The 27,847-nt window shown below is 36.3% G+C and overlaps 2 protein-coding genes across 2 annotated transcripts in view; both read right to left on the bottom strand.

Annotated features, from left to right (window-relative positions):
- LOC123522924 (S phase cyclin A-associated protein in the endoplasmic reticulum-like) overlaps positions 1 to 4,646 on the bottom strand; it is an 89,141-nt gene extending 84,495 nt beyond the window's left edge. The window contains exon 1 of the mRNA XM_045300456.2: positions 4,385 to 4,646. Coding sequence (XP_045156391.2) covers positions 4,385 to 4,522 — 138 coding nt within the window. The 5' untranslated portion in view covers positions 4,523 to 4,646. The remainder of the gene's footprint in view (positions 1 to 4,384) is intronic.
- Positions 4,647 to 10,001: 5,355 nt separating this feature from the next.
- LOC123522926 (tyrosine-protein phosphatase non-receptor type 9-like) overlaps positions 10,002 to 27,847 on the bottom strand; it is a 45,196-nt gene continuing 27,350 nt past the window's right edge. The window contains exons 8-12 of the mRNA XM_053549486.1: positions 23,058 to 23,218; positions 21,948 to 22,026; positions 21,192 to 21,342; positions 20,568 to 20,772; positions 10,002 to 20,071 (exon numbers count right to left, since the gene is read on the bottom strand). Of these exons, the coding sequence (XP_053405461.1) occupies positions 19,842 to 20,071; positions 20,568 to 20,772; positions 21,192 to 21,342; positions 21,948 to 22,026; positions 23,058 to 23,218 (826 nt within the window). The 3' untranslated portion in view covers positions 10,002 to 19,841. The remainder of the gene's footprint in view (positions 20,072 to 20,567; positions 20,773 to 21,191; positions 21,343 to 21,947; positions 22,027 to 23,057; positions 23,219 to 27,847) is intronic.

Below are 27,847 nucleotides of genomic sequence, written 5' to 3'. Positions count from 1 at the left end.
ATTAGTTCATCTCTATCTAAAGCTAAAAGAAACTAAGCATTAGTTTATCTCTTTCTAAAGTTTAAGGAAACCAAGCATTATTTTCTCTCTTTCTAGAGCTAAAAGAAACCAAGCATTAGTTTATCTCTTTCTAGAGCTAAAATAAAATAAGTATTAGTTCATCTCTAACTGAAGCTTAAAGAAACTAAGCATTAGTTTATCTCTTTCGAAAGCTAAAGGAAACCAAACATTAGTTTATCTCTTTCTAGAGCTCAAAGAAACTAAGCATTAGTTTATCTCTTTCTAGAGCTAAAAGAAACCAAGAATTAGTTCATCTCTTTCTAGAGCTAAAAGAAACCAAGCATTAGTTTATCTCTTTCTAAAGCTAAAGGAAACCAAGCATTAGTTTATCTCTTTCTAGAGCTAAAAGAAACTAAGTATTAGTTCATCTCTATCTAAAGCTAAAAGAAACCAAGCATTAGTTTATCTCTTTCTAGAGCTAAAAGAAACCAAGAATTAGTTCATCTCTTTCTAGAGCTAAAAGAAACCAAGCATTAGTTTATCTCTTTCTAAAGCTAAAGGAAACCAAGCATTAGTTTATCTCTTTCTAGAGCTAAAAGAAACTAAGTATTAGTTCATCTCTATCTAAAGCTAAAAGAAACCAAGCATTAGTTTATCTCTTTCTAGAGCTAAAAGAAACCAAGAATTAGTTCATCTCTATCTAAAGCTAAAAGAAACCAAGAGTTAGTTTCTTTCTAAAGTTAAAGGAAACCATGTATTAGTTCATCTCTATCTAAAACTAAAAGAAACCAAGCACTAGTTTATCTCTTTCTAAAGCTAAAGGAGTTGTCAATGAAATCTCTGTTCCTTAGGCATAGAGAAGTCAAGCAACTCTTTCTCTCTTCCTAAGACTAAGGAAACCAAGCATCTGTTTATCAAGGAACATGTTTGTCACAGTATAAAGGCATTATGTTGTTGCTGCTGACATGTATTTAATTCTGGGCCAGTGCAATACACATGTAATACAAGAATTTGTAACAGAGTTACCAATGCCCCCGCTTTTCCTTTGATCAGACCATGTGACCTAGTTTTTGATCCCATATGACCCAGATTCAAACCTGACCTAGAGATCATCAAGGCAAACATTCTGACCAAGTTTCATAAAGATTGAGTCACAACTGTGGCCTCTAAAGTATTCACAAGCTTTTCCTTTGATCTTACCTACTGACCTAGTTTTTGACCCCACATAACACAGTTTCCAACATGGCCTAGACATCATCAGAACAAACATTCTGACAAAGTTTCATAAAGATTGACTCATAAGTATGGCCTCCAAAGTGTACAAATTTTCATAAAGATTGGGTTACAAATGTGGCATCTAGAATGTTCACAAATGTTTCCTTTGATGTGGCCTAGTGACCTAGTTTTTGACCCAACATCACCCCGTTTCAAACTTGGCTTAGACATCATCAAGACAAACATTCTGACCAAGTTTCATAAAGATTGGGCTACAACTGTGGCCTCTAGAGTGTTCACAAGCTTTTCCTGTGATCTGGCCTAGTGACCTAGTTTTTGATCCAACATGACCCAATTTCGAACCTGACCTAGAGATCATCAAGACAAACACTCTGACTAAGTTTCATAAAGATTGGGTCATAACTGTGGCCTCTAGAGTGTTCACAAGCTTTTCCTGTGATCTGGCCTAGTGACCTAGTTTTAGACCCAACATGACCCAGTTTCGAACTTGACCTTGAGATCATCAAGACAAACATTCTGACCAAGTTTCATAAACATTAGGTCATAACTGTGGCCTCTAGATTGTTCACAAGCTTTTCTTGTGATCTGGCCTGGTAACCTAGTTTTTGACCCAACATGACCCAGTTTCAAACTTGACCTAGAGATCATCCAGACTAACATTCTGACCAAGTTTCATAAAGATTGGGTCACAATTGTGGCCTCTAGAGTGTTCACAAGGCAAATGACTGACAACAGACGACGCAAGCCGGACAACGACCGGTCACAATAGCTCACCATGAGCACTTTGTGCTCTGGTGAGCTAAAAAAAGTTTCAGGGTCCAAATTAATAGGCGTTAAATTTTGGAAAAGCACACATTGCTCTTCTCCTCTTTCATATATATTGCATCCATGCTCTTAAGAATCACTGACCAGAGTTTTACACTTGGAAAAAACTGTTGGCTATAAAAATGAGAATAAACATTAAAATGGAGCTGAAAGATTACCTTTAAAAAGCCGGCCTATATTTTTTAGGGGTTTTTGAGAATTTCTTCCAACAGTCTTTTTCTCTGAGTAAAAATCTAATCAGTAATTTTCGATTATAGTGGTTTGTATTTTGAATTTAAAACAAACATTGTACAAGTAAATTGATGTTTGTCATTCTCCCATACCAGACATCTACCATTGAAAATTTTTTGGCAGAAATTTGGTCCCATTCTTCCTTCCAAAAAGAATGTAATTTGATAATGATGACATTAAAGAGAATCGCAATAGTCACTGTCTATGATCCCAGCCTTATTCCTAGGATTACATAAATTCTGATTTCTATAAATGTTGGAATTAGAACATAAAATATTTACATTAGGTCTTCATTTCCAATAACCCTAAAAGAGATACAATTTCTTTAATTAGACTATAAGCCTAATAAGATTCTATTAGGTTAAAAAAAATTCAAAGGCCAAGCTTTTAACCCTTTCGCTGCCTTAGGGTATACCCGTCCCTTCGCTGCCTACAAGACGGGTATACCCGTCCCACTTCTATGTCAGCCTATTTGCCTACAAGACGGGTTTACCCGTCTTGGGATTTCCCAACATTCCAACATGTAAACAATTCAAATGATGTCACATGAATTCATACCAGAGCAACCAATCATATTAAAAGAATGTTTTCCATCTGTGTTTGCTGTAGTATTTTTAGAATACTGTACATGGGAAAGCCCACAATGACCTAAGTGACTAAGTAAATATTTGTCAAGTGTTCACATGTTGAGATTTAATTTTAATGTTGTCTGACATAACAAGCTTATACCGAGTACATCATAATTATGTATTGCATTCAGAAATTATATATGGATTATCATTAATACAATTAATTGTAATAATAAAACATAAACTTCCTAAAAATGGATCCATAATTTGAGATATTTGCAGCCATTGCAATAACACCACTTCTTTAATTTTTATGGGGCACTGGTGATTTTTCAAGGGAGCTCTGCCTTTTAGGTAGCAACTTATTTCATATTATCTTGACTGCTGAATTTTAAATTAATTTCAAACAAACCTACAGGTGTTACTCGCAATAAATGCTATAAAACTGATTTCTGTTTTTTTTCTCATTAACAGAAATTTTCAGGAGTAAAATTACTTGAGTCAAGTTGCGATTTTATCATTTTACCACTTTACCAGTTCGCAAGAATTATGATGGGTAGATCTATACTCTGGAGCCATGAACTCTTATATTTTGTCTATAAGTAAATTGTAAATTGATGGAGGTTCATTCATTAGAAATGTAAACACGTGTAACCATTAATTCTCACCAGACAGATACTGTACACATTCACCGTGTGTGTAGTATACTGATTAAAGTTATTAAAGCTACGTTTATAGTGTATATTTAATCCATGTGTGTGTAGATTCAATGTAGCAGAATTAATTTAATGCCTTCCAGAAAACACATCGTATATTCCAGTGACCTAAGGGAAAGCATTCTTTAAAAAAAATTATCATTCTTACGCAATAGAATCTTACTTTGCTGTGAAGATTTGAGTTTTATGAATGCGTGCCTACAGTCAAAAATGTGCGAGCCCTGTCATGACCTAGAAAGGTGAGGGACCTGGAAAAAACAGCTTGCACAGCCTAAAAGTAAAATGAACAATTTATTCATGAAACAAACAGCATTTCAAATCATCATCTTCAAACTGAATGGTGCAACAGGCCTGTCTGTCAATCCAGTGGTCTAGGGGATCAAATGCCTGTCTGGGCCTATCTTGGATTTCTTATATCACAGCTAGGACATTAGACTGAATATGTGCCTAATGTTATAAAGTCTGGAACACTTGCACTTTAGCGGTTCCTATAACAATAGTAGTATAATAATGTCTTAAATATTAAAAGTTGAAAGGGTACTGCTAAAGTACATTCTTCCCGAAAGTCTAAAACATGCCCAACTTTCAACTGGACCTTCATCCAGATGAGTCAATTTTCTACGAATTAATATGACCTCATTCATCATTTCTATTAATGTTTTGATCTAAAATCACTGAAGCATATCAATTATGCTTGCCAATACATGTTCTGATTCTAGATTGAAAATTGTAAAAATTGACAACTAAACATCAGTTAAAAGAATGAACAAAACAATGATAAGATGTTAAAGTCTAAATAAATCTTACATTTGGTCCATGTGCATTGTTATTTCTTCCTCTATGGCCAGGCGTCTGCGATCCACTTTGCGGCCGATGTGGCTGGCCTCCGTTCTCCGACCGCGTTTTCGGCGCTCCGGTATAGCGTTTGCGTCGAGTGTCACTCATTCTAGCCAAAAACGTTCAGCAATGAACAATAAATATGAAAATCTCCTCCTTTCCGGTTAGAAAAACAAACGAAATTCAACTTTTTAATGCAAATCCAAGTCCTAAAATTTCTGCGAGAGGAATCTGTCGCTTAGGTCAACAACAAAAATACTGGTCGTGGTTATATCCCGTGCGATGCCGTACTTGTTTCCGGACTAACATTTGCACGTGCAATGGCGAAGGACTTCATGGGTTGAAAAACATTTGAAATTATGGCGTAAGATTTATATGCTGTATAATAGTGACTTTCATAGTAACTTCTTTTCGTAAGAATTACCCATTTTGTTGTTCTCAATAGCTCACTGGTAGAATTACCGCTTGTACTATTTGGGACCCACACACTAGAAGCCAGATAGATCAGGTTGAAAAAGTTCAGAGAAGGGCAGCTAGATTTGTAACAAATAGATATCATAATACTAGCTCAGTTTCTGATATGATAGAAAATTTGAATTGGCCATCATTAGAGATAAGAAGAACCAGAGCCCGTCTAATAATGTTCTATAAAATTGTCCACCACGTTGTAGCTATTTATCCGGAAAAGAACTTACTAATACCAGCTGATTCAAGAACGCGGCATGGGCATGGTAACCTATATAGCTTTAGACACATTGGCACATCAAAAGATTCCTACAAGTACTCATTTTTCCCTAGGACAGTAAGCCAGTGGAACATGTTGCCGGCTGTCGCACACACAGCAGCTACAGTTGACTGCTTCAAAGCCCTTGTCACTGTGCCTGTCCTTATCTCTTCTCTCAATCTTTAAATACAGACCAATGTACAAAGTTTTATTATTGTAACATTTGAAAAGTTTTAATGTTTTGGCACATGTATAAATCTGTTGTAAAAACACCATCAGTTTTTAATCAGCGCCTACACATAATCTTCAGAGTTATGAAGGAGTGTAGTAATTTGAAGAAGAAGAAGAAGAAGAAGAATTCAGTTCCTGCAAGGTCATACCAAAGGCGTGAAAGCGGTACTTGCAGTTCCCTTGTATCTAAAAATTGTACACTCAGTATTAAAAAGTGCACTATGATAAAAACAGGCCCGTGTAAGTATCTGTCAGTAGACACTCACACAAGAGCTTCAAATGATAATTTTTTATCATATGCATTTCTTATAGTGTAATTTGTAATGTATCTTAATCTATAGTCTCTTGTCATTCTAGACATAGAATTGCCAATCATGTGTATTGTATGTTTAATATGTGATGTGTATTTTATGACACTGTATTGGAAAAGACTTTAATAAAGTATAAAACCTATGCACCTCTCTCAGAAAAAAACAACATATTGAACAGTTACATCTGCCTATAAATTTATGCGGATCTCATTAAAATGATATTCAAATTTCAGTGAGTTGTGTTACTCTGGGATTGGAATCTAGATCTAGATCTACTCAGTTGATGATAACAGAAACTTGATCACGTCAATCAATATACAACACACTTTTGCCATTTTAATTACACAGTTCAGCATTTTAATTTCACTGCATTTTACTCAACTGCCACAGGCCCGGATCTAGGAATATTTGATCGGGGTAAGGGATGTGGGTATCAGTTTAGAATGAAGGCGTCACCGGCGATGTGCATAGCGCCGAGTGGGGGTAGGTACGAGAGGTGGCCCTCCTCTCGGAAAATCTTGAAATATAGGCTTGAAATGGTGGCCTCTGGTGCCCTTGTGGGTCTAAATTTTGAAAAATATTATTCCTTTGGCAAAATAGTTGGGTGCAACTTTGATGAGTTTAAGTCACTTCACTTGGGGGGAGGGGGGGGGGGGGAAGGAGATGCACCCCCCTGGCCCTGGACCCGGGCATTTAGATAAGCTTAAAATCCATGCTTGATTTGTTGTTTTAGAACTTTGAATTAGTTTTATATTGAAAGATTAATTTTAAATTAAATTTTAAACACACTGGTATAAAAGTATACAAATATTGTCTTAGTTTTCAGTTTCTATGTTTTTTGGTGGAGTTATAGCCCTTACAGGTCGTTTTAGAATGGTATTTGCAGAATTATAAGCCTAAGTAAATTTCGTCCATACTTCTTCCCTAAAACTACGCAACAGTGTTTAACAAACTCTTTAAAATATTTCAGTATCAAAAACATCGTTGTACAAATGGCTGTTCGATGTATGTGCGTGCGTGCGTACGTCCGTCCGGATTTGTTTGTCAGGACAATAACTGACATGCATGGCGCAATCTTGTTTATATTTGGCATGAATGTTTGTGATCTTATATTTATGTAGGTTTTTTTATTTCTGTTATTTTTCAGATCGCGATTTCAGTTTTTTAATAAGGTAGGTATCCGTGTGTTTGTATTCGTGTTTGCGTTTGAGGTCTTATATTTATTTATGTTTTCAGTTTAATAATGCTTAAGAAGTTATTTTCAGATCGGAATATCGGTTTTTTCCATCTTGAAAGAATGCAAAATTTGCAGGTTTTGGACGCTTTATTTTCCGACTTAAAGGTTTGTATCCGTGTTTGCGTTTGTGATCTTATATTTATGTATGTTTTCAGTTTACTAATGCTGGTGTATCTGTTATTTTTTCAGATCGCGATTTAGGTCTTTTTCTATCAGGATAGACTGCACATTTTGCAAATATTGGGCGCGCTTTTTCCCGTGTGGTTGGTTTCTATCCGTGTTTGTAATGTTCATATTCATGTACATTGTTTGTCTCATATTACTAATGAATAATTTTTTTTTCGTGACTTGTTTCTAATTTTTCTCTCTTTTTTTGAAGACTAAGGCAATTTCTTCAAGTTTGGCAATGTGAAACAATGATTATCTTGATACTAAAAATGCTTGATATATTTAAATTGCAAGGCTGATTTCTTCTAAAAAAAGATCCAGAAGAAACTGAAAGGGATTTGCGTCCCTTGATTGCCTCTTTACCTTTATCTTTATTGGGCATGAAATGTATAGCCTATATAAGTTATTTTCAGATCGGAATATCGGTGTTTTTCCATCTTGAAAGAATGCAAAATTTGCAGGTTTTCGACGTGTTATTTTCTAAACAAATGCTGGTGTTTCTGTTATTTTTTAGATCTCAGTTTCGGTCTTTTAATATGGTAGGTGTCAATTTGTTTGTATCCGTTTATGAGTTTGTGATCAAACATTTATGTAGGTTTTCCATTTACTAATGCTGGTGTTTCTGTTAATTTTCAGATCGCGATTTCGGTTGGTTTTTTTTCTATCAGGATAGACTGCAAATTTTGTAACTTTTGGACGAGCTTTTTCTCGTGTGCTTGGTCTCTATCCGTGTTTGGAAACGAGTTTGGCAGATTTTAATTCGGAAAGGGGCCATAACTACGTCAAAAATGGTGGTCTGTAGGCAAATTCGAACTTGACCTGTATTTTATGATGTTACACCTGTGTACCAAAATTTATTTATATCTCTCAAGCCTTTCATGAGCTATTGTCCGGAAACCATGAAAACCGACAGACTGACAAGCTCACTCCTAAATCCAATTCCTCAATCTTAGTAAGGGGTAATCGACAAATTCTTATTCTAACAAAATAGTCATTTTAGACAAAACCATAAACATTTAGATCCACAAATTAAGTGAGCTTTTTTGTCCTTCGTCAGTCCGTCCGTTCACAATTTCTTATGAACACGATAGAGACCGCATTTTGCGATCAATTTTGATCAAACTTGTACACAACTTGTATGGGCATAATTTCTCGTTCCTATCGAAAACTGACCAGATCCTATCATGGGTTCCAGAGTAATGGGCCCTTAAAGGGCCAAATATTGCTATTTTTGGCTAGTGGACACGATAGAGACAACGTTTTGCAATCAACTTTAATCAAACTTGCACACAACTTGTATGGCATAATATCTGGGTTCCTTTTGAAAACTGGCCAGATTTCATCAAAGGTTTCAGAGTTATGCCCCTTAAAGGGCAAATATGTACTAGTTTGGCTTCTGCAGCCATATAGAGACTTCATTTATAGTTTGATTTGATACAAACTTGCAAAATGTCTTTAACAACAATAACTCTTAGATTCCGTGTTGAACCTGTCAGATCCATTCATTAGCCCCTGATTGACACCTGAAAGAGCCGAAATTTGTTACTTTTTTACTTTGTGAACACGATAGAAGTGACATTTTATATTTGATTTTAACGAAACTTACACATAACTTAAGTGACAATAAGATCTTGGTTCCTTTCTAAAACCGGCTGGTTTTCATCATAGTTCTAGAGTTACTTGCACAGAATGTTTATCTTGATGATCTCTAGTCCTGGATCGAAACTGGGTCATGTCGGGTCAAAAACTAGGTCAAGTCAAATCAAAGGAAAAGCTTGTTAACAACATAGAGGCCACATTTATGACCCTATCTTCATGAAACTTGGTCAAAATGTTTATCTCGATGATTCCTAGACCATGTTTGAATCTAGGTCATGTGGGGGTCAAAAACAAGGCCACACGCTCAAATCAAATGAAAAGCTTGTTAACACTCTATGGGGAATATTTATGACCATATCTTCACAAAACTTGGTAAGAATATGTTTTTCTTGGTGACTCCCAGGCCAATTTTGAAACTGGGTCATGTGGGGTCAAAAACTAGGTCACCATTCAGATCAAAGGAAAAGCTTATTCACAGTGTAGAGGCCACATCTATGACCTTTCTTCGTGAAATTTAGTCAGAACGTTCATCTTGATGATTCAAAGGCCAAGTTTAACAGGTGAGCGATATAGGGTCATCATGGCCATCTTTTTGTAAAATACTATCAAAACATTTGATTTTGTTGGCAAAAACATTTATGGTTTCGTAAAAAAAAAACGATTAATTAGTAAGGGCTTGAACTCATGAATTTCAAGTTTTAAAGACAAGTTGAATAGAAAATTTGCCTATTGAACAGAATTTAATTTCGTGGTCTGATGCAAGAATTCCGGGAAAATTAGTTCCTCAGAGTACTTACCCTGCTCAATTTCTATAATGAACTTGTCCATCTTTCAACTTGGACAGTACCATTAACTATTAAAAGGGGAACTTACCAAAAAGATACTGGCTGGATGGCGAACAGTGCAGATCTTGATCAGACTGCACAGATGTGCAGGCTGATTATGATCTACACTGGTCTCAGAGGCAGAAACAATTATGTCAAGCATAAGGGTTAACAATTTTACAGTTTTCAGTTAAGTAAAGGTGAATACCAGTAGTCAATTTGAAAATGTGCCATGGTTTTTTTTTGACACTTCCTTTTGGTTCTATGAAAGTACAGTAAAACTCCTGTTAACAACACCTCCAAAGAGCAAACAATGTGGGCGATAGGGTGTCAACCACTCAACCCTCTGAGTCCCACTGGGGTCACAACCACACCTTCTCATATGATACCATCTTTCAGTTGCCATGGCAACAATCTTCTACAGTAAAGGGGAAAGAACATGGATTGTTCTAGTTCAGCCCTGCTGGCTTCATCTAACAAACCAGAACAAACATTATGTTAATTATCTCAGACAATTTTATTACCATTTTATACAAAATAGACAACATATTTATTACAAATCAAAACTTTACTGACCATGCAAGCACATATAACAATATCAAAACATGATATACATTAAGATTATTAAAGGAAAATGTTTAAAACATTGATATTATCCATATATATACCTCAAATTTAATGTGACTTCATTTTAGAGCTATAGTAGGGGTGAATATTAAACAAAGATAAAGAAAAATAAGTCATATTTAGTATGATAAATAAGCATCAAAATATTTCATATATTTAAAAAACCATGCTCTCCCAGAATTTTCATTAGTATAATAAACCAGAAAAAAACATCCTATGCACAACTTTTACCAAATATTTCAGTAACTCTATATATTGAAAATCCTGATCAAATATATTTAAGTTGGCTAAATATATAAATCAATTTCTTACATTGAGCTACATTTACAATCAAATGTCATGTTGTTAAAAAAACTACCAGTCTTTTTCGTGGTAGTACGCATTCATAATGTCTTTACATAAAATTATGTATCTATTAATAGTTTAGTTTGTATTATTTTTAACCTAGAAAACAATAGTATTTATACACAAAAACATGTACAATTCATGTCTACGTAGATAATGTGCAGTATTAGATGTAGATATAACATTTGGGCATAACATAACTTTAAAAAATATGAATATAAAAATGTTTTATAGCTGTTAAAAAATTTGGTCAGAATTATATACCGAATAGTAATGTATATCTGTGCAAAAATATTTAGGCCTTGCAGGATTTGCCATTTTCATGTAGTTATTTAATTATGTTGATTTAGTCAGTAAATCACAGGTGATCTATTAAACAAATCAGATCTGAAACTATCAGAAGAACGTAGCGTAAAATCTCCCTAAATCTTGTGATAACCAAATGAGATCTTGTTTATGGACAAAGACGCTATCTTCCAACTTTACTTAATAAGCATTTGTGTGTTTAATCAATTGATCAAGATGAAACTCAGTTTTACCACAAAATGACCAGTAACATTTTTGTTGTTTATTATTTTTTGGGTTAGAATATTTTGATTAAGTTAATAATATGTTTTTAAAAAATTAGTGCTTTTATCAGTCAGTAATTAGTGAGTCAAACATTTATATGCTGTATTTATATATAAAACACTCCTGTAGTATGTAAAAGATGTAGAAAATCTGTGTAAAACAATAGTTGCATGATACAAATATGATATTACATGAAATTAATTTATCTGTACTTTTTCCATGCCTCAAGATCTGCCAACACCTATACGAATTTGATACTGCGAGTCACATAAGATAAAAATTCTTCCTGACTTGCAGACACTAATTATGATGTCAAAGCAATTGTCCATAGCCCCTAAAACCTCCTCAGTTCAAGAACAGCTTTACCTATGAATTCAGAGGCAAGCGATATATAATTAAATATCGTCAATATAAATGTCAAAGTTTTGGCAAAAAACTGCTGTTTTGGGGAAAACATGAAAAAGCGGACTGGCCAAAACACCTGTTGGATTTCACAGATTAAAAGTTTAAAAAGAATTAATTTCATTTGCTTGTGGCTGTCTTATTTGGTGCAGAAGCACAACCCTGAAATACCATAATAATTCTTATGCTTTTATTGAAATAAAACATGAGATTAATTAGTAAATGTTAAATTTTTACCCGATAAAAGTTTAAAAACAAAAAAAAGCTGACATTAAGTATACAACTGCATACTTATCTTCCTTTTCTATGTGCTTACAAAATGTATATAAAAAACTTTGCAAAATGTCAGTACTGAAATAAGCAGTTTTCATGGCATAATATTAATGGGTGTTGTCGCATTAAAAAGCTCACTAACAAATCATATTTTTAATAATTTTACTAAAGTCAAACTTGTCCATGTCTTGTAATACAACACTAATAACCTTTAAGTGGAATTATAACCCTATTAGGGTTTACCAACAACAAAAAGTTAAGAATCTTACATGACTGTGTACAAAATTTCTTTTCTTGTAAAATCCCTGAATTTCCTTGTAATTCAACTAAGTACATCTATTTACCCTGATTTAAAATCTCAACAACCTAAGTTATAAGTACTGATATTTTTAATAAAATCAAAATTTTAATGTGTAAAAATAAAACTCTATAAAGTGCCTTTTTTACTTTAAAATTAGTCATAATTCTACAAGGACAACCTCTCCACCCCAGCTTGTTTGTTTGACTTTTGTTTGTTTTGGACAGAGCACCATTTTTCAACAGTATTTCAGTTATGTAATGGTGGACAGTTAAACCTAACCAGTGCTCTCGGATTCTGTACCAGTACTACCCTGTTCTCCACAAGTGGCTGCCAACTTATCCACATACATTTTTATATCAGAGGTACAGGACAAATGATTTCAAACAAAATGTCTTCTTTCAAACAGTCATGGAGAATATTATGCCTCCCTCAGGGATCAATCTAATGACCCCACAATTTATAGATCTGCAATTCTCCCTAATGAGCCAGGTGGGCAGGCTGTTGGACTTTTAACACAATTAAGAATAATTATCATTTATACACGAAGAATCCAGTTGCCCACAAAGCACCATTTCAGGCACAAACGGGCATCTACGTAGAACCAACCACCCTCCGTGAGAAGAAACTAAACCACTGCTGAGACTTAAGCCAAAACATAGAGAGGACTGAGTAGTTCAAAGTCAATCAAGCACAACCACTATGCCATAAAGAGGCTCCAACTTAACCCTTATCATGGTGGACACGATTAAGTCTGCCTTTGCGACCAGTGTAGATCATGATCAGCCTGCATACCTGGGCAGTCTGATCATGACCTGCACTGTTCACAATTCAGTCAGTATCTTTTTTTTGTATGCACCCCTTTTAACAGTTAATGGTACTTTCCAAATTGAAAGATGGACAAGTTCATTATAGAAATTTAGCAGGGTAAGGGTTAAACTTACTTTAGCTTGTGCTAGTGTTCAACGTTTTAAGTCCGAAACTGCAAATATTCAATTAGTCAAATCTCTGCTAACAACACCTCTAAAAAGAAAATACCTCTCTAGAAATCCTGATGTCTTTTCCCCCTTTATTTCAATTCTTAGTAAAATAACCTTGTCAGATCATCTACCTCTGTACAGAAAAAGGTAATTTTATTTTCTCAGGGGTGTTCTCTAAAGAGCGGTTGCACTGTATTTGTAAACAAGAGCTGTCTCCATAGGATGACATATGCCCCCGATGGCACTTTGAATGAGTAGTTATGGCCGATGTTAGAGTTTAGGACCTTTGACCTACGGAGCTGGGTCTTGCGCGCGACACGTCGTCTTACTGTGCCACACATTCATGCGTAGTTATTTTAAAATCCATGCATGAATGACAAAGATATGGACCGGACACGCCCATCAATGCACTATCATGAAAAATGACCTTTAACGTCTAAGTGTGACCTTGACCTTTGAGCTACGGACCTGGGTCTTGTGTGCGACACGTCGTCTTACTGTGGTACACATTCATGCCAAGTTATTTGAAAATCCATCCATGGTTGACAAAGATATGGACCGGACACGCCCATCAATGCACTATCCTTTAATGTCTAAGTGTGACCTTGACCTTTGAGCTACGGACCTGGGTCTTGCGCGCAACACGTTGTCTTACTGTGGTACACATTCATGCCAAGTTATTTGAAAATCCATCCATCGATGACAAAGATATGGACCGGACACGCCCATCAATGCACTATCCTTTAATGTCTAAGTGTGACCTTGACCTTTGAGCTACGGACCTGGGTCTTGCGCGCGACACGTCGTCTTACTGTGGTACACATTCATGCCAAGTTATTTGAAAATCCATCCATCTATGACAAAGATATGGACCGGACACGAAAATTGTGGACAGACTGACAGACTGACAGACGGTTCAAAAACTATATGCCTCCCTTCGGGGGCATAAAAATAAGAACATTATGTAAGAAAATATCAAATTATACAGTATGACTAGTATATATTAACTGAAACAGGTAAGTTACAAACAACAACAAAATTAGACAAGTGACATACAAACAAGATAATATAACAATGTTCTTCTTCTAAAAATTCCGTAACAGAAAGTAGGGGTTAAAATAAACTAACATTATATTTTAAAATAAAAACTGGTTCAAAGGGCAAAATTATGATGATTTCTACATACCATATCTTGTGTTAAATGCAAGTTTGATTCTGTTCATTATTAAGCACATGTTCAGGGCTTGACCTTAATGACAGCCCTATTGCTTGGGGTAGGTAAAAGTGGAGTGCAGGCAGGCAAAATATCTTAGTATATACTCAGTTGGCCATCGGGCAAGTGAAATATATAAAGATCCTAAGAAATACTTCTCAGAAAATCATGTACTACTGCCGTATCTCATCAATGTGTTACATTTGGGCAAACAAAAATTGGGTTCGGGCAAGAAAAAATACACATAAAGCTGCCCTATGAGCAAGTTCTCTACAGAGTTCAAGTTGAGCCCTGATGTTTGAAACAACAAATGTATACTGGTGCCATATTTCATAGAGTATAAGACGAGAATTCAGACCCAATGTGTTGCCTCGTCTAATACGTGAGTCGAAGTATTTATAAATGTGTCTTCAAAATACTGGCAATTTTGAGGTAATAAAAGGAACCTGTTGTATATAAGGATCGCCTCATAAATGGGTAAATACAGTAGATATCTAGATAAATCAGCTGTTTTTCTGCTTGCCAACTGCTCTTTAACACAATAGCAGCTATTGAAACCTCAGTTTTCATCTGTTATTTATAATGTCTTCTCTCATCTACTTTGTTTTAACTGATCCAGTGTCGCCTATTTGTGAAAACCTGAACTGCTAGAATGAGAAAATCATCCTCTAACAGCTGTGTTGAAACATGTCAGACATGCTATTATACAAATGTACCATCCAAAAGCACACTTTCATGTTTAAAAAAAAATTGTATATGTATCTCATAATGTGATGGGTAAACCAAGTGCAGCTGATTGTGACCAAAACAGAATAAAAATGACCTTTAAATTTTTTCATAACTCATACAAATGATATCATATATAGTTTTCCGAAAAAAAACAAAAAAAACCACATCTATTCTGCAAAAAACAAGAGCTGTCAGCGGACAGCGCGCTCGACTATTTTCAGTGCTTGAACTTTAACATTACAATAAGCATATTCGAAGTCGAAAAGGGGCCATAATTCAGTCAAAATGCTTGATAGAGTTGCCTCCTCCTTTTTACAGACTGGGGTCATGATGGTAAACAAGTATGCAAAATATGAAAGCAATATCTCAATGGACTTCGAAAATATTTGGGGTGGTACGCAAACTTTAACATTACAATAAGCATATTCTAAGTCGAAAAGGGGCCATAATTCAGTCAAAATGCTTGATAGAGTTGTTTGCTCCAGTTTACAGACTGGGGTCATGATGGTAAACAAGTATGCAAAATATGAAAGCAATATCTCAATGGACTTTGAAAATATTTGGGGTGGTACGCAAACTTTAACATTTGTGTGACGCTAACGCTCAAGCCGGGGCGAGTGGGATAGCTCCCCCATTCCTCGACTAGTCGAGCTAAACAAGAGGGCCAAGATGGCCCTAGGTCGCTCACCTAAGAAACACTCCATAACAGTGTAAAACAGGTTTGACCTAGTGATTTCATGGAAACAAATATTCTGACCAATTTTCATTAAGATTGGACCAAAAAATTGGTCTCTTGCGATAAAACAAGCATTTTCTTAGATATGACCTAGTTTTTGACCCTAGATGACCCATGTTCAAACTCGACCTAGATTTTATCAAGGCAATCATTCTGACCAAAATTCATGAAGATCAACTGAAAAATACAGCCTCTATCACATACAGAAGTTTTTTCTTTGATTTGACCAAGTGACCTAGTTTTTGACCTCAGATGACCCATATTCAAATTCGACCTAGATTTCATTAAGGCAATCAACCTGATCAAATTTCATAAAAATCAATTAAAAAAAACAGTCTCTATTGCATACACAAGATTTTTCTTTAATTTGACCTAGTGACCTAGTTTTTGACCTCAGATAACTCATATTCAAAATCGACCTAGATTTCATCAAGGCAATCACTCTGACCAAATTTCATGAAGATCAATTGAAAAATACATCCTCTATTGCATACACAATGTTTTTCTTTGATTTGACCTAGTGACCTAGTTTTTGACCCGAAATGACCCATTTTCGAACTCGGCCTAGATTTCATCAAGGTTATCATTCTGACCAATATTCATGAAGATTAATTGAAAAATACAGCCTCTATCGCATACACAAGCTAAATGTTGACAGACGACGGACGACAGACGACAGACGCCGGAAGCCGGACATCGAGTGATCAGAAAAACTCACCTGAGCATTGCTCAGGTGAGCTAAAAAGGTAATTATACAATATACATGTATGTGGGGGAAAGTTATTAACACAGTTTTATGCAAAATGAAAACTCATAGGTGATACCTAAGTAATAAGAAGTAGTAATGAAAACTTCCAAAAATCCTCCAAGGTATCCACTGCACTTAAAGAGTGTTTTGTTTTCTCCTGCATTTAACATTACACCAACACAATTATATGTCGTAACAGTAACTTTCCAGCTCTTTATAGTGGAGGAAGACACAGGTGCTCCTCAATACATTATATCACAGGCTGGCACTCTGGTTAAATCTTCCCCCTACCGTAAGCCAACAATGGCTTCCTCATATGAAATAATTCTAAATCCATTGCGAGATTACGAAGGACAAGTGACTATGTCCACTATGTCACAGAGGCCCCTTCCCCCACTTTTAAGTTAAATTGAAAACTAGAATAAAACAGTTCAGTGTCATCAGAAATGCACTGGCATTGTTACTAAATAAAACCTTTTTTCATTCCCTTTCTGAAATGCTTAAAGTTAAAACTTGATATTTTCACGATATATTTCAATATTTCTTAGAAAAACCTGACATAAAATAAAATAGCAGCATATATTTAGTGTCATATAAGGGTGCAGTAGCTTACAAATATCAAGTTGTGTATATCAACAAGTAAAATGAGGTAAATGTAATTTTATGAACGAAGATCATCAGCTATGAGAAAAATCATGAGATACCTTTTAACTTATACTCTCATATGGCACATATTTATTGTCTACAATTTAAGCTGAAACTTGATATGAGCCGTGCCATGAGAAATCCAACATAGTGGCTTTGCGACCAGCATGGATCCAGACCAGCCTGCGCATCTGGTCTTTTGTAATTAGAGAAACTGTTAGCGAACAGCATGGATCCTGATCAGACTGCGCGGATGCGCAGGCTACAATAGACTTTGAAAGCGAACAGCATGGATCCTGACCAGACTGCGTGGATGCGCAGGCTGGTCTGGATCCATGCTGGTCGCAAAGCCACTATGTTGGTTTTCTCATGGTGCAGCTCATATACTAAATTCCAAGGGCTCTAGTGCTTTGCTTCGAGATAGCCGAAATTCAACTGAAAAGATATATGATGCAGGTGTTTTTGGCTAAATGGGTTTCTGTGACCTCAAGTATATGTACATATATGAAAAAATTAAATTCTCGAGAAAGAACTCATCACATACTAACTTACAGAATGCAGTTCAATTAATGGCACATATTTATATATGTTAACAGGCTATAAGTGCATAATGATTAAACACATTCTGCTTAGAGCAGTTCAAATTTAGAGTTTGTCCATCGCATAGTAATTACTTCAATAAATGATGCACGGAGAAGAATTCACACTACTTCCATAATGTCCAGTTACTAAGCAACAAAGTTGTTCTAAAATGAACCAATTCTTTTCTAGAGTTTTGTACATTCTTTCAAAAATCTGTAATCAACGATCATGGATTACCAAAAATAACCTCCAGCTTAGATTTAAAGGGAAAGGCAATGTTGTTCTTTTGTTTTTTTATTATTTGACCTACTGACCTGGTTTTTAAAGGCACGTGACCCAGTTTCAAACTTGACCTAGATATCATCAAGGTGAACATTCTGACCAATTTTCATGAAGATCCATTTAAGGGTATGACCTCTAGAGAGGTCACAAGGTTTTTCTATTTCAAGACCTACTGACCTAGTTTTTGATCGCAGTTGACCCAGTTTCAAACTTGACCTATATATCATCAAGATGAACATTCAGACCAACTTTCATACAGATCCCATGAAAAATATGGCCTCTAGAGAGGTCATAACGTTTTTTCATTATTTGATCTACTGACCTACTTTTTGATGGCACGTGACCCACTTTCAAACTTGACCTAGATATCATCAAGATGAACATTCTGACCAATTTTTATGGAGATCCATTCACAAGTATGGCCTCTAGAGAGGTCACAAGGTTTTTCTATTTTTAGACCTATGACCTAGTTTTTGACCGCACATGACCCTGTTTCGAACTTGACCTAGATATCATCAAGATGAACATTCAGACCAACTTTCATACAGATCCCATGAAAAATATGACCTTTAGAGAGGTCACAAGGTTTTTCTATTATTTGACCCACTGACCTAGTTTTTGACGGCACATGACCCACTTTCGAACTTGACCTAGATATCATCAAGATGAATATTCAGACCATCTTTCATACAGATCCCATGAAAAATATGGCCTCTAGAGAGGTCACAAGGTTTTTCTATTATTTGACCTACTGACCTAGTTTTTGACGGCACGTGACCCACTTTCAAACTTGACCTAGATATCATCAAGGTGAATATTCTGACTAATTTTCATGAAGATCTCATGAAAATATATGGCCTCTAGAGAGGTCACAAGGTTTTTCTATTTTTAGACCTACTGACCTAGTTTTTAACTGCACTTGACCCAGTTTCGAACTTGACCTAGATATCATCAAGATGAACATTCAGACCAACTTTCATACAGATCTAATTAAAAATATGGCCTTTAGAGAGGTCACAAGGTTTTTCTATTATTTGACCTACTGACCTAGTTTTTGATGGCACGTGACCCAGTTTCGAACTTGACCTAGATATCATCAAGGTTAACGTTCTGACCAACTATCATGAAGATCTTGTGAAATATATGGCCTCTAGAGAGGTCACAAGGTTTTTCTATTTTTAGACCTACTGACCTAGTTTTTGACGGCACATGACCCAGTTTCAAACTTGACCTAGATATCATCAAGGTGAACATTCTAACCAATTTTCATGAAGATCTCATGAAATATATGGCCTCTAGAGAGGTCACAAGGTTTTTCTATTTTTAGACCTACTGACCTAGTTTTTGACGGCATGTGACCCAGTTTCGAACTTGACCTAGATATCATCAAGGTGAACATTCTGACCAACTTTCATAAAGATCCCATGACAAATGTGACCTCTAGAGTGGTCAAAAGCAAAAGTTTACAGACGGACAGACGCCGCGCGATCACAAAAGCTCACCTTGTCACTCTGTGACAGGTGAGCTAAAAAGTAACTTATTGTCAGGCATTCCTTGCCCTTTAAACACTCGCTGCTTGCTGCTGAGAAATTTCCTTGAAATAAAAAGAAAATTTATACATGTGGCACATTTACAAAAGACACCAACACTACATGTATAAGACATCATATGAGGAAAATCACATTTTATGTCATAGATAAAAGACTGAGTCTAAAAATAGCCCTATAAACTTCACAGGATGGTTCACATTTTTACATTCAGATCCATCACTACCACTGTCATGATGTGAGACTTAGTCTGTATTTGGATGATTCACTATTTTTCAATATAATCCACCACTACTGCTTTCATTTAGTGAGACCCAGTCTGTGTCTGGTAACTTCTCAGAATGGTTCACTATTTTTCAATCAAATCCATCACTGTCGCTGTCATCTAGTGAGACCCAGTCTGTGTCTGGTAGCATTTCATGTTTAATGGCATAGTCAATTATTGCCAAGTGACAGAAAACATACTGATCAGGCATTTGTATGCTAAATGCACGTTGAGAACGAATTCTACGTACGGTTTCACGTATATTGATTGTGTGAATGTGTTCAAGTCTATGGAGGCTGATATCTGTACATATAAATGTACCTGAAAATAAACATACATACTGATTGATACTATGTAAGAAGTGACAAGGCTGAAAGAGCACATATCTACCGGTTTGATTGTTTTGTTTGGTATTCACACAAACACAATATATGGCAACTTTGAGCTTTCCAAACCCTCGGTGCCCCTACAGATATAATTTAAGGTAAGGCACCTGAGAAGCTTTATTTGTTTTGATTTTGTCACACTTAAATGTATTAGGTCATATGGTAACTCGTCAAGCTTTAGATGGTGGAGGAAAACCACAGCTGCCCACTTCTGCAATCTTTCAGGCAGGCAACTTGGTAGCAACACTAACCTTCTGCAATCCAGTTGGATGGCTTCCTCACAAACAATTCTACACACCAAGACAGGTTTCAGACCCACAATGGTGATGTGAAAGGGAATCAATGTCAATGACCTTAACCACTTTGCTATGGAGGCCTCCAATATAGTTTAATCACAGTTAAAGTGACCTCAACAATTTCTCACAATTTACCTGTTCTCCCAATGCCAGCGCTACAATGTACTACCATGGGCGGCCCATTAGGATGACCATTCCATGCAGGCTCTAGTAATCTCATAGAATCCGCCTGACAGGCTCGTACCCGTAAAAGAAAGTCGAGGAAACCAGCGGCTGGCGGGATACCATAGTCAGGCCAACTGGTGAACTGTAGGTGTTTCACTTGTCGTACCTGTCCTGTCTGAAAATTCAATTAGAGTTCAGTTTTATCAGCACAAGGTGTTGCATACAACAAAGGCTTAATCCAGTCACGTTTTTTTTGTTTATTTTAATACAAAGATATAACAGCAAAGAGTACAGCACAGTGTATAATATTCCAAATAATTTTATTTCCACATAATAGGAAACATGCATGCATGTGAAGAATATCTCTGAATAAATATATGTGCATATGTCTTTGTTAAACCTGCAATATTAAAGATGTACATTTTACTATGCTCAACTTCCTCTTTAAACATTTTCTCATTAGCTTTTGATTTAAACCAGTACTATTTATACACAAAAGCATTCATCTTATTTTCACACTGACACTTTTGCAATTTTGTTCAAATTTTTAAATATGAAATTTGGGCAGAATATATCTTTAACAGTGAATCTTACATTTGTATTATGCAGTGAGAGACTGGTGATGGTATAGTCTCTATTATGCTCCATTCCCATGTTGGTAACGATGAATTCATCGCTCTGTTCCTCCCCGTCTTCTTCTAGAGGCCAGTACTGACCACACTTCACACGGCCCTTCTCCATTGTCCTAAAATGTATAGTCAGACTTATTTGTGTGTACACAAATAACATACTATTTTTCTTTCTTCTTATAGTACAAAGTTTGAAACAGACAGCATCTTTTTTAAAGACTGTTTAAAACAGTATATACTATAACCTTGTTCTATACTATTGAGCATCTAGCTAATGCGATCATAATGCAGTACCGTAACATAACAGGACAGAATTTAGAGTTGCGAAAAAAACAAATCAACTTCAGCTGTCTAGAGTCTGCACTGCTCCCTTTTAACCTGATCTGTCATATTTTGGTTCAAAATCGCACTCGTCCTGCAGGACAAGTACTTCAGCAATTTCAACTTGCCCAGAGCCGATTTCTATTTGTATTTACGAGCTGACGAGTGAACCTGTCAAGCCCTGGATGTATTGTTTATATCTGGAGCATGACAATTAAAAAGCAAAGTTCAACAATAACCATGTTATAGATAAGGTGGATCACAGTAGATTTCTATTTACAAGGACATAATGCAACTCCACCCATTATGTCATACGTTTCCGACTTGATCAGCATTATGTGTGAGAGTGATCCATTAAAAACCCTATGAAATATTGTATCTTTAACCATATATAACTTACTTGGTTGTCATGACAATAGTAACACTCTGTGACATCCACACCATTCTCCAAAAATCTCCAAATGTTTTTGAGAAGGGGCCTGCAAAGATGCGACCAAATTCAAATATTAACAGCCACATTTTGATGTTCAAAAAAGAATCATAAAAACACAAAATGAGAATATTTATCAGTGATACAAATGTGCTATGTTTGTCTTTTAAAGCAAAAAAAAAACAAAACAAAGAAAAGCAAAAAAGAAAAACATTTCTCAAGTAGCATTACAACAACAAATTCTAATGGAAGGCACAATGGTTGAAGGGTAGATCACTGATCTCCCTGTCAGGCAACAAATGGTTCGATACCCGTGAGGATAGAGTTGACCACTGCCTTGATTACTCATTGACAGAAATCCAGGAAGCAGTTTTATGTTATGGGAACATTCTCTTTATCAATGTAAAATAGAAACAGGTCTTAAACAAAATTGTCTAAAACATTTACACAATTTAATAAATTCTCCTGTGAAAAAAATGTGCCTTAGTATTTAAAGCGCAAACAGTAATGATAAAATAGCATGGCTGGCTGAATCCACCACTCTAAACTGAAACAGACTCTTGGTGACCGATACCTCGGAAAATAGTTTGAAACCCTACAACTTCTGGCTTCTTCATCCATCAAACTAATCTAACACTGTCACCAAATGAGTGGGGAATTCTAAGTGACCCTAAAATGACCATATACATTTGTAGTACAACCCTATTCATGACACCTCCCCCTACAAAGGCAGCTATTTCTATTCTAACAAGACTACTTGGAAAATTCTTTGTTTATAAACCTTTTCAGGGCTACAATCTTCATTCTTCCAAGCAGTGTTTCTCTAGACAGGTTTCACCATATAAGCAAAACTGGAGAATGTTATACAGAACTCAGCGGAGACCTTAAAACTACACTTTTCAAGTCATGATATATACCAATCTTATGTTGAGAGAAAGACATCTTTCTAGATGTTTATAGAGAATCACTGATATATATATACCCAACTTGTGTAGATCTAACAGGCATGTTTCTGTATGTTTATACAGAACCCAGTGGAGACCCCTAAACTACTCCATAAAAGTCATGATATATACCCACCTTGTGTTGAGATATAGGCACGTTTCTGCATATACCCATCTACAAAGTTAGCATTTATATAGTCTGCTGAAGGATCACCATCTGTTTGGGGCAAGGTAACTCTTGAATGATCAAAGCACAACACATCAGAGTAGCGGTTCTTGGGCAGATTGTACTTGGCTCTGTAAGAAGAACAAGAGGACCATGATGGTCCTGAATCGCTCACCTATCCCCACATGACCCAGTGTTGAACTGAGTATGACGTCGTTATTTCTATTATTTGACAAAGTGACCTAGTTTTTGAGCACATGTGACCTAGATATCATCAAGATAAAAAATTCTGACCAATTTTCATGAAGATGCATTGAAAAATATGACCTCTAGAGAGGTCAAAAGGTTTTTATATTATTTGAGGTAATGACCTAGTTTTTGAAGGCACGTGACCCACTTTTAAACCTGACCTATATATCATCAAGGTGAACATTCTCACCAATTTTCATGAAGATCTCTTGAAAAATATGGCCTCTAGAGAGGTCACAAGGTTTTTCTATTTTTCAACCTACTGACCTAGTTTTTGACCGCACATGACCCTGTTACAAATCTGACCTATATATCATCAAGCCGAACATTCTCACCAATTTTCATGAAGATCCATTGAGAAATATGGCCTCTAGAGACATCACAATGTTTTTCTATTTTTAGACCTACTGACCTAGTTTTTGACCGCACATGACCCAGTTTCGAACTTGATCTAGATATCATCAAGATGAACATTCTGACCAATTTTCATGAAGATCTCTTGAAAAATATGGCCTCTAGAGAGGTCACAAGGTTTTTCTATTTTTAGATCTACTGACCTAGTTATTGACCGCACGTGACCAAGTTTGGAATCTGATCTAGACATCACCAAGGTGAACATTCTGACCAATTTTCATAAAGATCCCATGAAAAATATGGCCTCTAGAGAGGTCACAAGGTTTTTCTATTTTAGTCCTACTGACCTAGTTTTTGACCGCACGTGACCCAGTTTCAAACTTGATCCAGATATCATCAAGGTGAACATTCTGACTAATTTTCATGAAGATCCATTGAGAAATATGGCCTCTAGAGAGGTCATAAGGTTTTTCTATTTTTAGACCTACTGACCTAGTTTTTGACCCCACGTGACCCAGTTTCGAACTTGACCTAGATATTATCAAAATGAATACTCTGACTACTTTTCATGAAGATCTCATGTAAAATATGGCCTCTAGAGAGGTCACAATGTTTTTCTATTTTTAGATCTACTGACCTAGTTTTTGACCCCACGTGACCCAGTTTTCTAGATATCATCAAGATGAACACTCTGACCAATTTTCATGAAGATCCATTGAGAAATATGGCCTCTAGAGAGGTCACAAGGTTTTTCTATTTTTAGATCTACTGACCTAGTTTTTGACCCCACATGACCCAGTTTCAAACTTGACCTAGATATCATCAAGGTGAACATTCTGACTAATTTTCTTGAAGACCTCATGAAAAATATGGCCTCTAGGGAGGTCACAAGGTTTTTCTATTTTTAGATCCACTGACCTAGTTTTTGACCGCACGTGACCCAGTTTCGAACTTGACCTAGATATCATCAAGATGAACATTCTGACCAACTTTCATAAAGATCCCATGAAAAATGTGACCTCTAGAGTGGTCACAAGCAAAAGTTTACGCACGCACGCACGGACGACGGACGCCAATGCGATCACAAAAGCTCACCTTGTCACTTTGTGACAGGTGAGCTAAAAACAAGAGATCACAGAGTGATCTTGGTGTCCACCATTGAGCCATTTTTTACTGTTCCAATTTCAAGACTAGCCCAAGGTCAAAATCAAGGTCAAATTTCATTTCGGTACACAACACTGTACATGTGGTCCATGCATGTGGTCCAAATCTGAAAGCCGTAGCTTGAGAAATGTGGAAGTAGGTCACAAGATCGATTTCAAGGTCAAAGTTCATTTCAGTATACAAAACTATGCATGTGCTTCAAATCTGGAGGCTGCAGCTTGAGAAATGTGAAAGTAGGTACTAGGTGAAAATGAATGTCAAATTTCAATTCAGAACACAAAAATATGCCTGTGGTCCAAATTTGAAGCCTGTAGCTTCAGAAATTTGAAAGAAGGTCACTAGGTCATTCTCAAGATCATTTCGGTACACAAAACTATGCATGTGGTCCAAATTTGTAGCCTGAGAAATGTGAAAGTATGTCACTAGGTCAAAATCAAGGTCAAATTTCATTTCGAAACACAAAATTATGCATGTGGTCCAAATTTGAAGCCTGTATTTTCAAAATGTGAAAGTAGGTCACTAGGTCAATGTCAAGGTCAAAGTTTTTTTCGGTACACAAAACTGCATGTGGTCCAAATTTGAAGGCTGTAGCTTGAGAAATGTGAAAGTAGGTCACTAGGTCAAAATCAATGTCAAAATGCATTTCGGAACATGAAACTATGCATATGGTCCAAATTTGACGCCTGTACCTTCAAAAATGTGAAAGTAGGTCACTAGGTCAATATCAAGGTCAAAGTTTTTTCCGGTGCACAAAACTATGCATGTGGTCCAAATTCGAAGGCTGTAGCTACAGAAATGTGAAAGTAGGTCACTAGGTCAAAATCAAGGTCAACTCATGTCAAGGTTCATCTTGCCACTCAAAAATATACATGTGGTCCAAATTTGAATGTTGTAGTTATTGACAAGAAGATTTTAAAAGCTTTTCCCTATATAAGTCTATATGAACCATGTCATCCCCGGGGCGGGGCCATTTTTGACCCTAGGGAGATAATTTTAACAAACTTGGTAGAGAACCACTAGATGATGCTACATTACAAATATCAAAGCCCTAGGCTTTTTGTTTTGGACAAGAAGATTTTCAAAGTTTTTCCCTATATAAGTCTATGTAAACCATATGACCCCCAGGGCGGGGCCATATTTGACCCTAGGGGGATAATTTGAACAATCTTAGCTGAAGACCACTAGATGATGTCACAAACAAAATATCAAAGCCCTAGGCCCTGTGGTTTTGGACAAGAGGTTTTTCAAGGTTTTTCCCTATATAAGTCTATATAAACCATGAGACCCCCGGGGCGGGGGCCATATTTGACCCCAGGGAAATAATTTGAATCATCTTGGTAGAGGACCACTAGATGATGCTTTATACCAAATATCAAAGCCCTAGGCTCTGTGGTTTTGGACAAGAAGATTTTCAAAGTTTTCCCCTATATAAATCTATGTAAATTATAGAAATAAACAAAAGGCCATAACTCACTCATAAATTGTTGAACCAGTCTGAATTTCAATGGGACACAACTAGGGTACCAATAAATCATTCTGACAAAGTTTGGTCAAAATCCCCCAGTAGTTTCTGAGGAGATGCGATAATGAGAAATTGTTAACAGACGGACGGACGGAATGACGGACGAACCACGGACGCAGAGTGTTTGAATAGCCCACCATCTGATGATGGTGGGCTAAAAATGGTTATCTTCTACTGATTGCAGAACATGGGAGAGTATAATAACTAGAAAACTAAAACTGTGTCCAAAGGAGGTGATTTCCCCTGCTATGTAAAAATGTTTAATTCTTTGAGTTTTGGCAATTGGACAAAAGACTGGTCAGTAAGTGTGATCTTAACCTTTGTCCATTGTCTAATTATAGTGAATGTCAGTGTTTTCTTTAGTCATTACATCAAAGCAAACAAAAACAAGAGCGCCGCCAAGCGAGGCAATATACGCCCGAAGGCTTACATCATAGGATGGGAGCAAAATTTTAAGAACTTGACTGTTGTAGCCCCAAAGGACTGGAACAACAAAAGGAAAACTTCAAAAAACAAATCTAAGTCCACAAAAAAAATATTCAAAGTCTACAAAAAAAATCCTTATCAGGTACAGGTATGTAAAAATACACCTTAAAATTGGAGGTACCATCCATGTTGTACCACAGAAAAGTGGTCTCGGTTTTTCCCTACGGCCAATAATAACAAGAGGACCATGATGGTCCTGAATCGCTCACCTGTCCCAACATGACCCAGTTTTGAACTGAGTATGACGTCGTTTTTTTTCTATTATTTGACATAGTGACCTAGTTTTTGAGCTCATGTGACCCAGTTTTGAATCTGACCTAGATATCATCAAGATGAACATTCAGACCAACTTTCATACAGATCCCATGAAAAATATGGCTTCTAGAGAGGTCACAAGGTTTTTTCATTATTTGACCTACTGACCTAGTTATTGATGGCACGTGACCCAGTTTCAAACTTGACCTAGATATCATCAAGATGAACATTCTGACCAATTTTCATGAAGATCCACTCAAAAGTATGGCCTCTAGAGAGGTCACAAGCTTTTTCTATTTTTCGACCTAATGACCTAGTTTTTGACCGCAGCTGACCCAGTTTCGAAACTGATCTAGATATCATCAAGATGAACATTCAGACCAACTTTCATACAGATCCCATGAAAAATATGGCCTCTAGAGAGGTCACAATGTTTTTTCATTATTTGACCTACTGACCTAGTTATTGATGGCACGTGACCCAGTTTCGAACCTGACCTAGACATCATCAAGATGAACATTCTGACCAATTTTCATGAAGATCCATTCAAAAGTATGGCCTCTAGAGAGGTCACAAGGTTTTTCTATTATTGACCTACTGACCTAGTTTTTGAAGGCACGTGACCCAGTTTCGAACTTGACCTAGATATCATCAAGATGAACATTCTGACCAATTTCATGAAGATCATGTGAAAAATATGGCCTCTAGAGAGGTCACAAGGTTTTTCTAT

The sequence above is a fragment of the Mercenaria mercenaria genome, chromosome 8 (assembly GCF_021730395.1).
Source record: "Mercenaria mercenaria strain notata chromosome 8, MADL_Memer_1, whole genome shotgun sequence".
In the NCBI taxonomy this organism is placed as follows: Eukaryota; Metazoa; Mollusca; class Bivalvia; order Venerida; family Veneridae; genus Mercenaria; species Mercenaria mercenaria.
The sequence above is the reverse complement of the archived record's forward strand: the minus strand, read 5'-3'. Positions and strand labels throughout refer to the sequence as shown.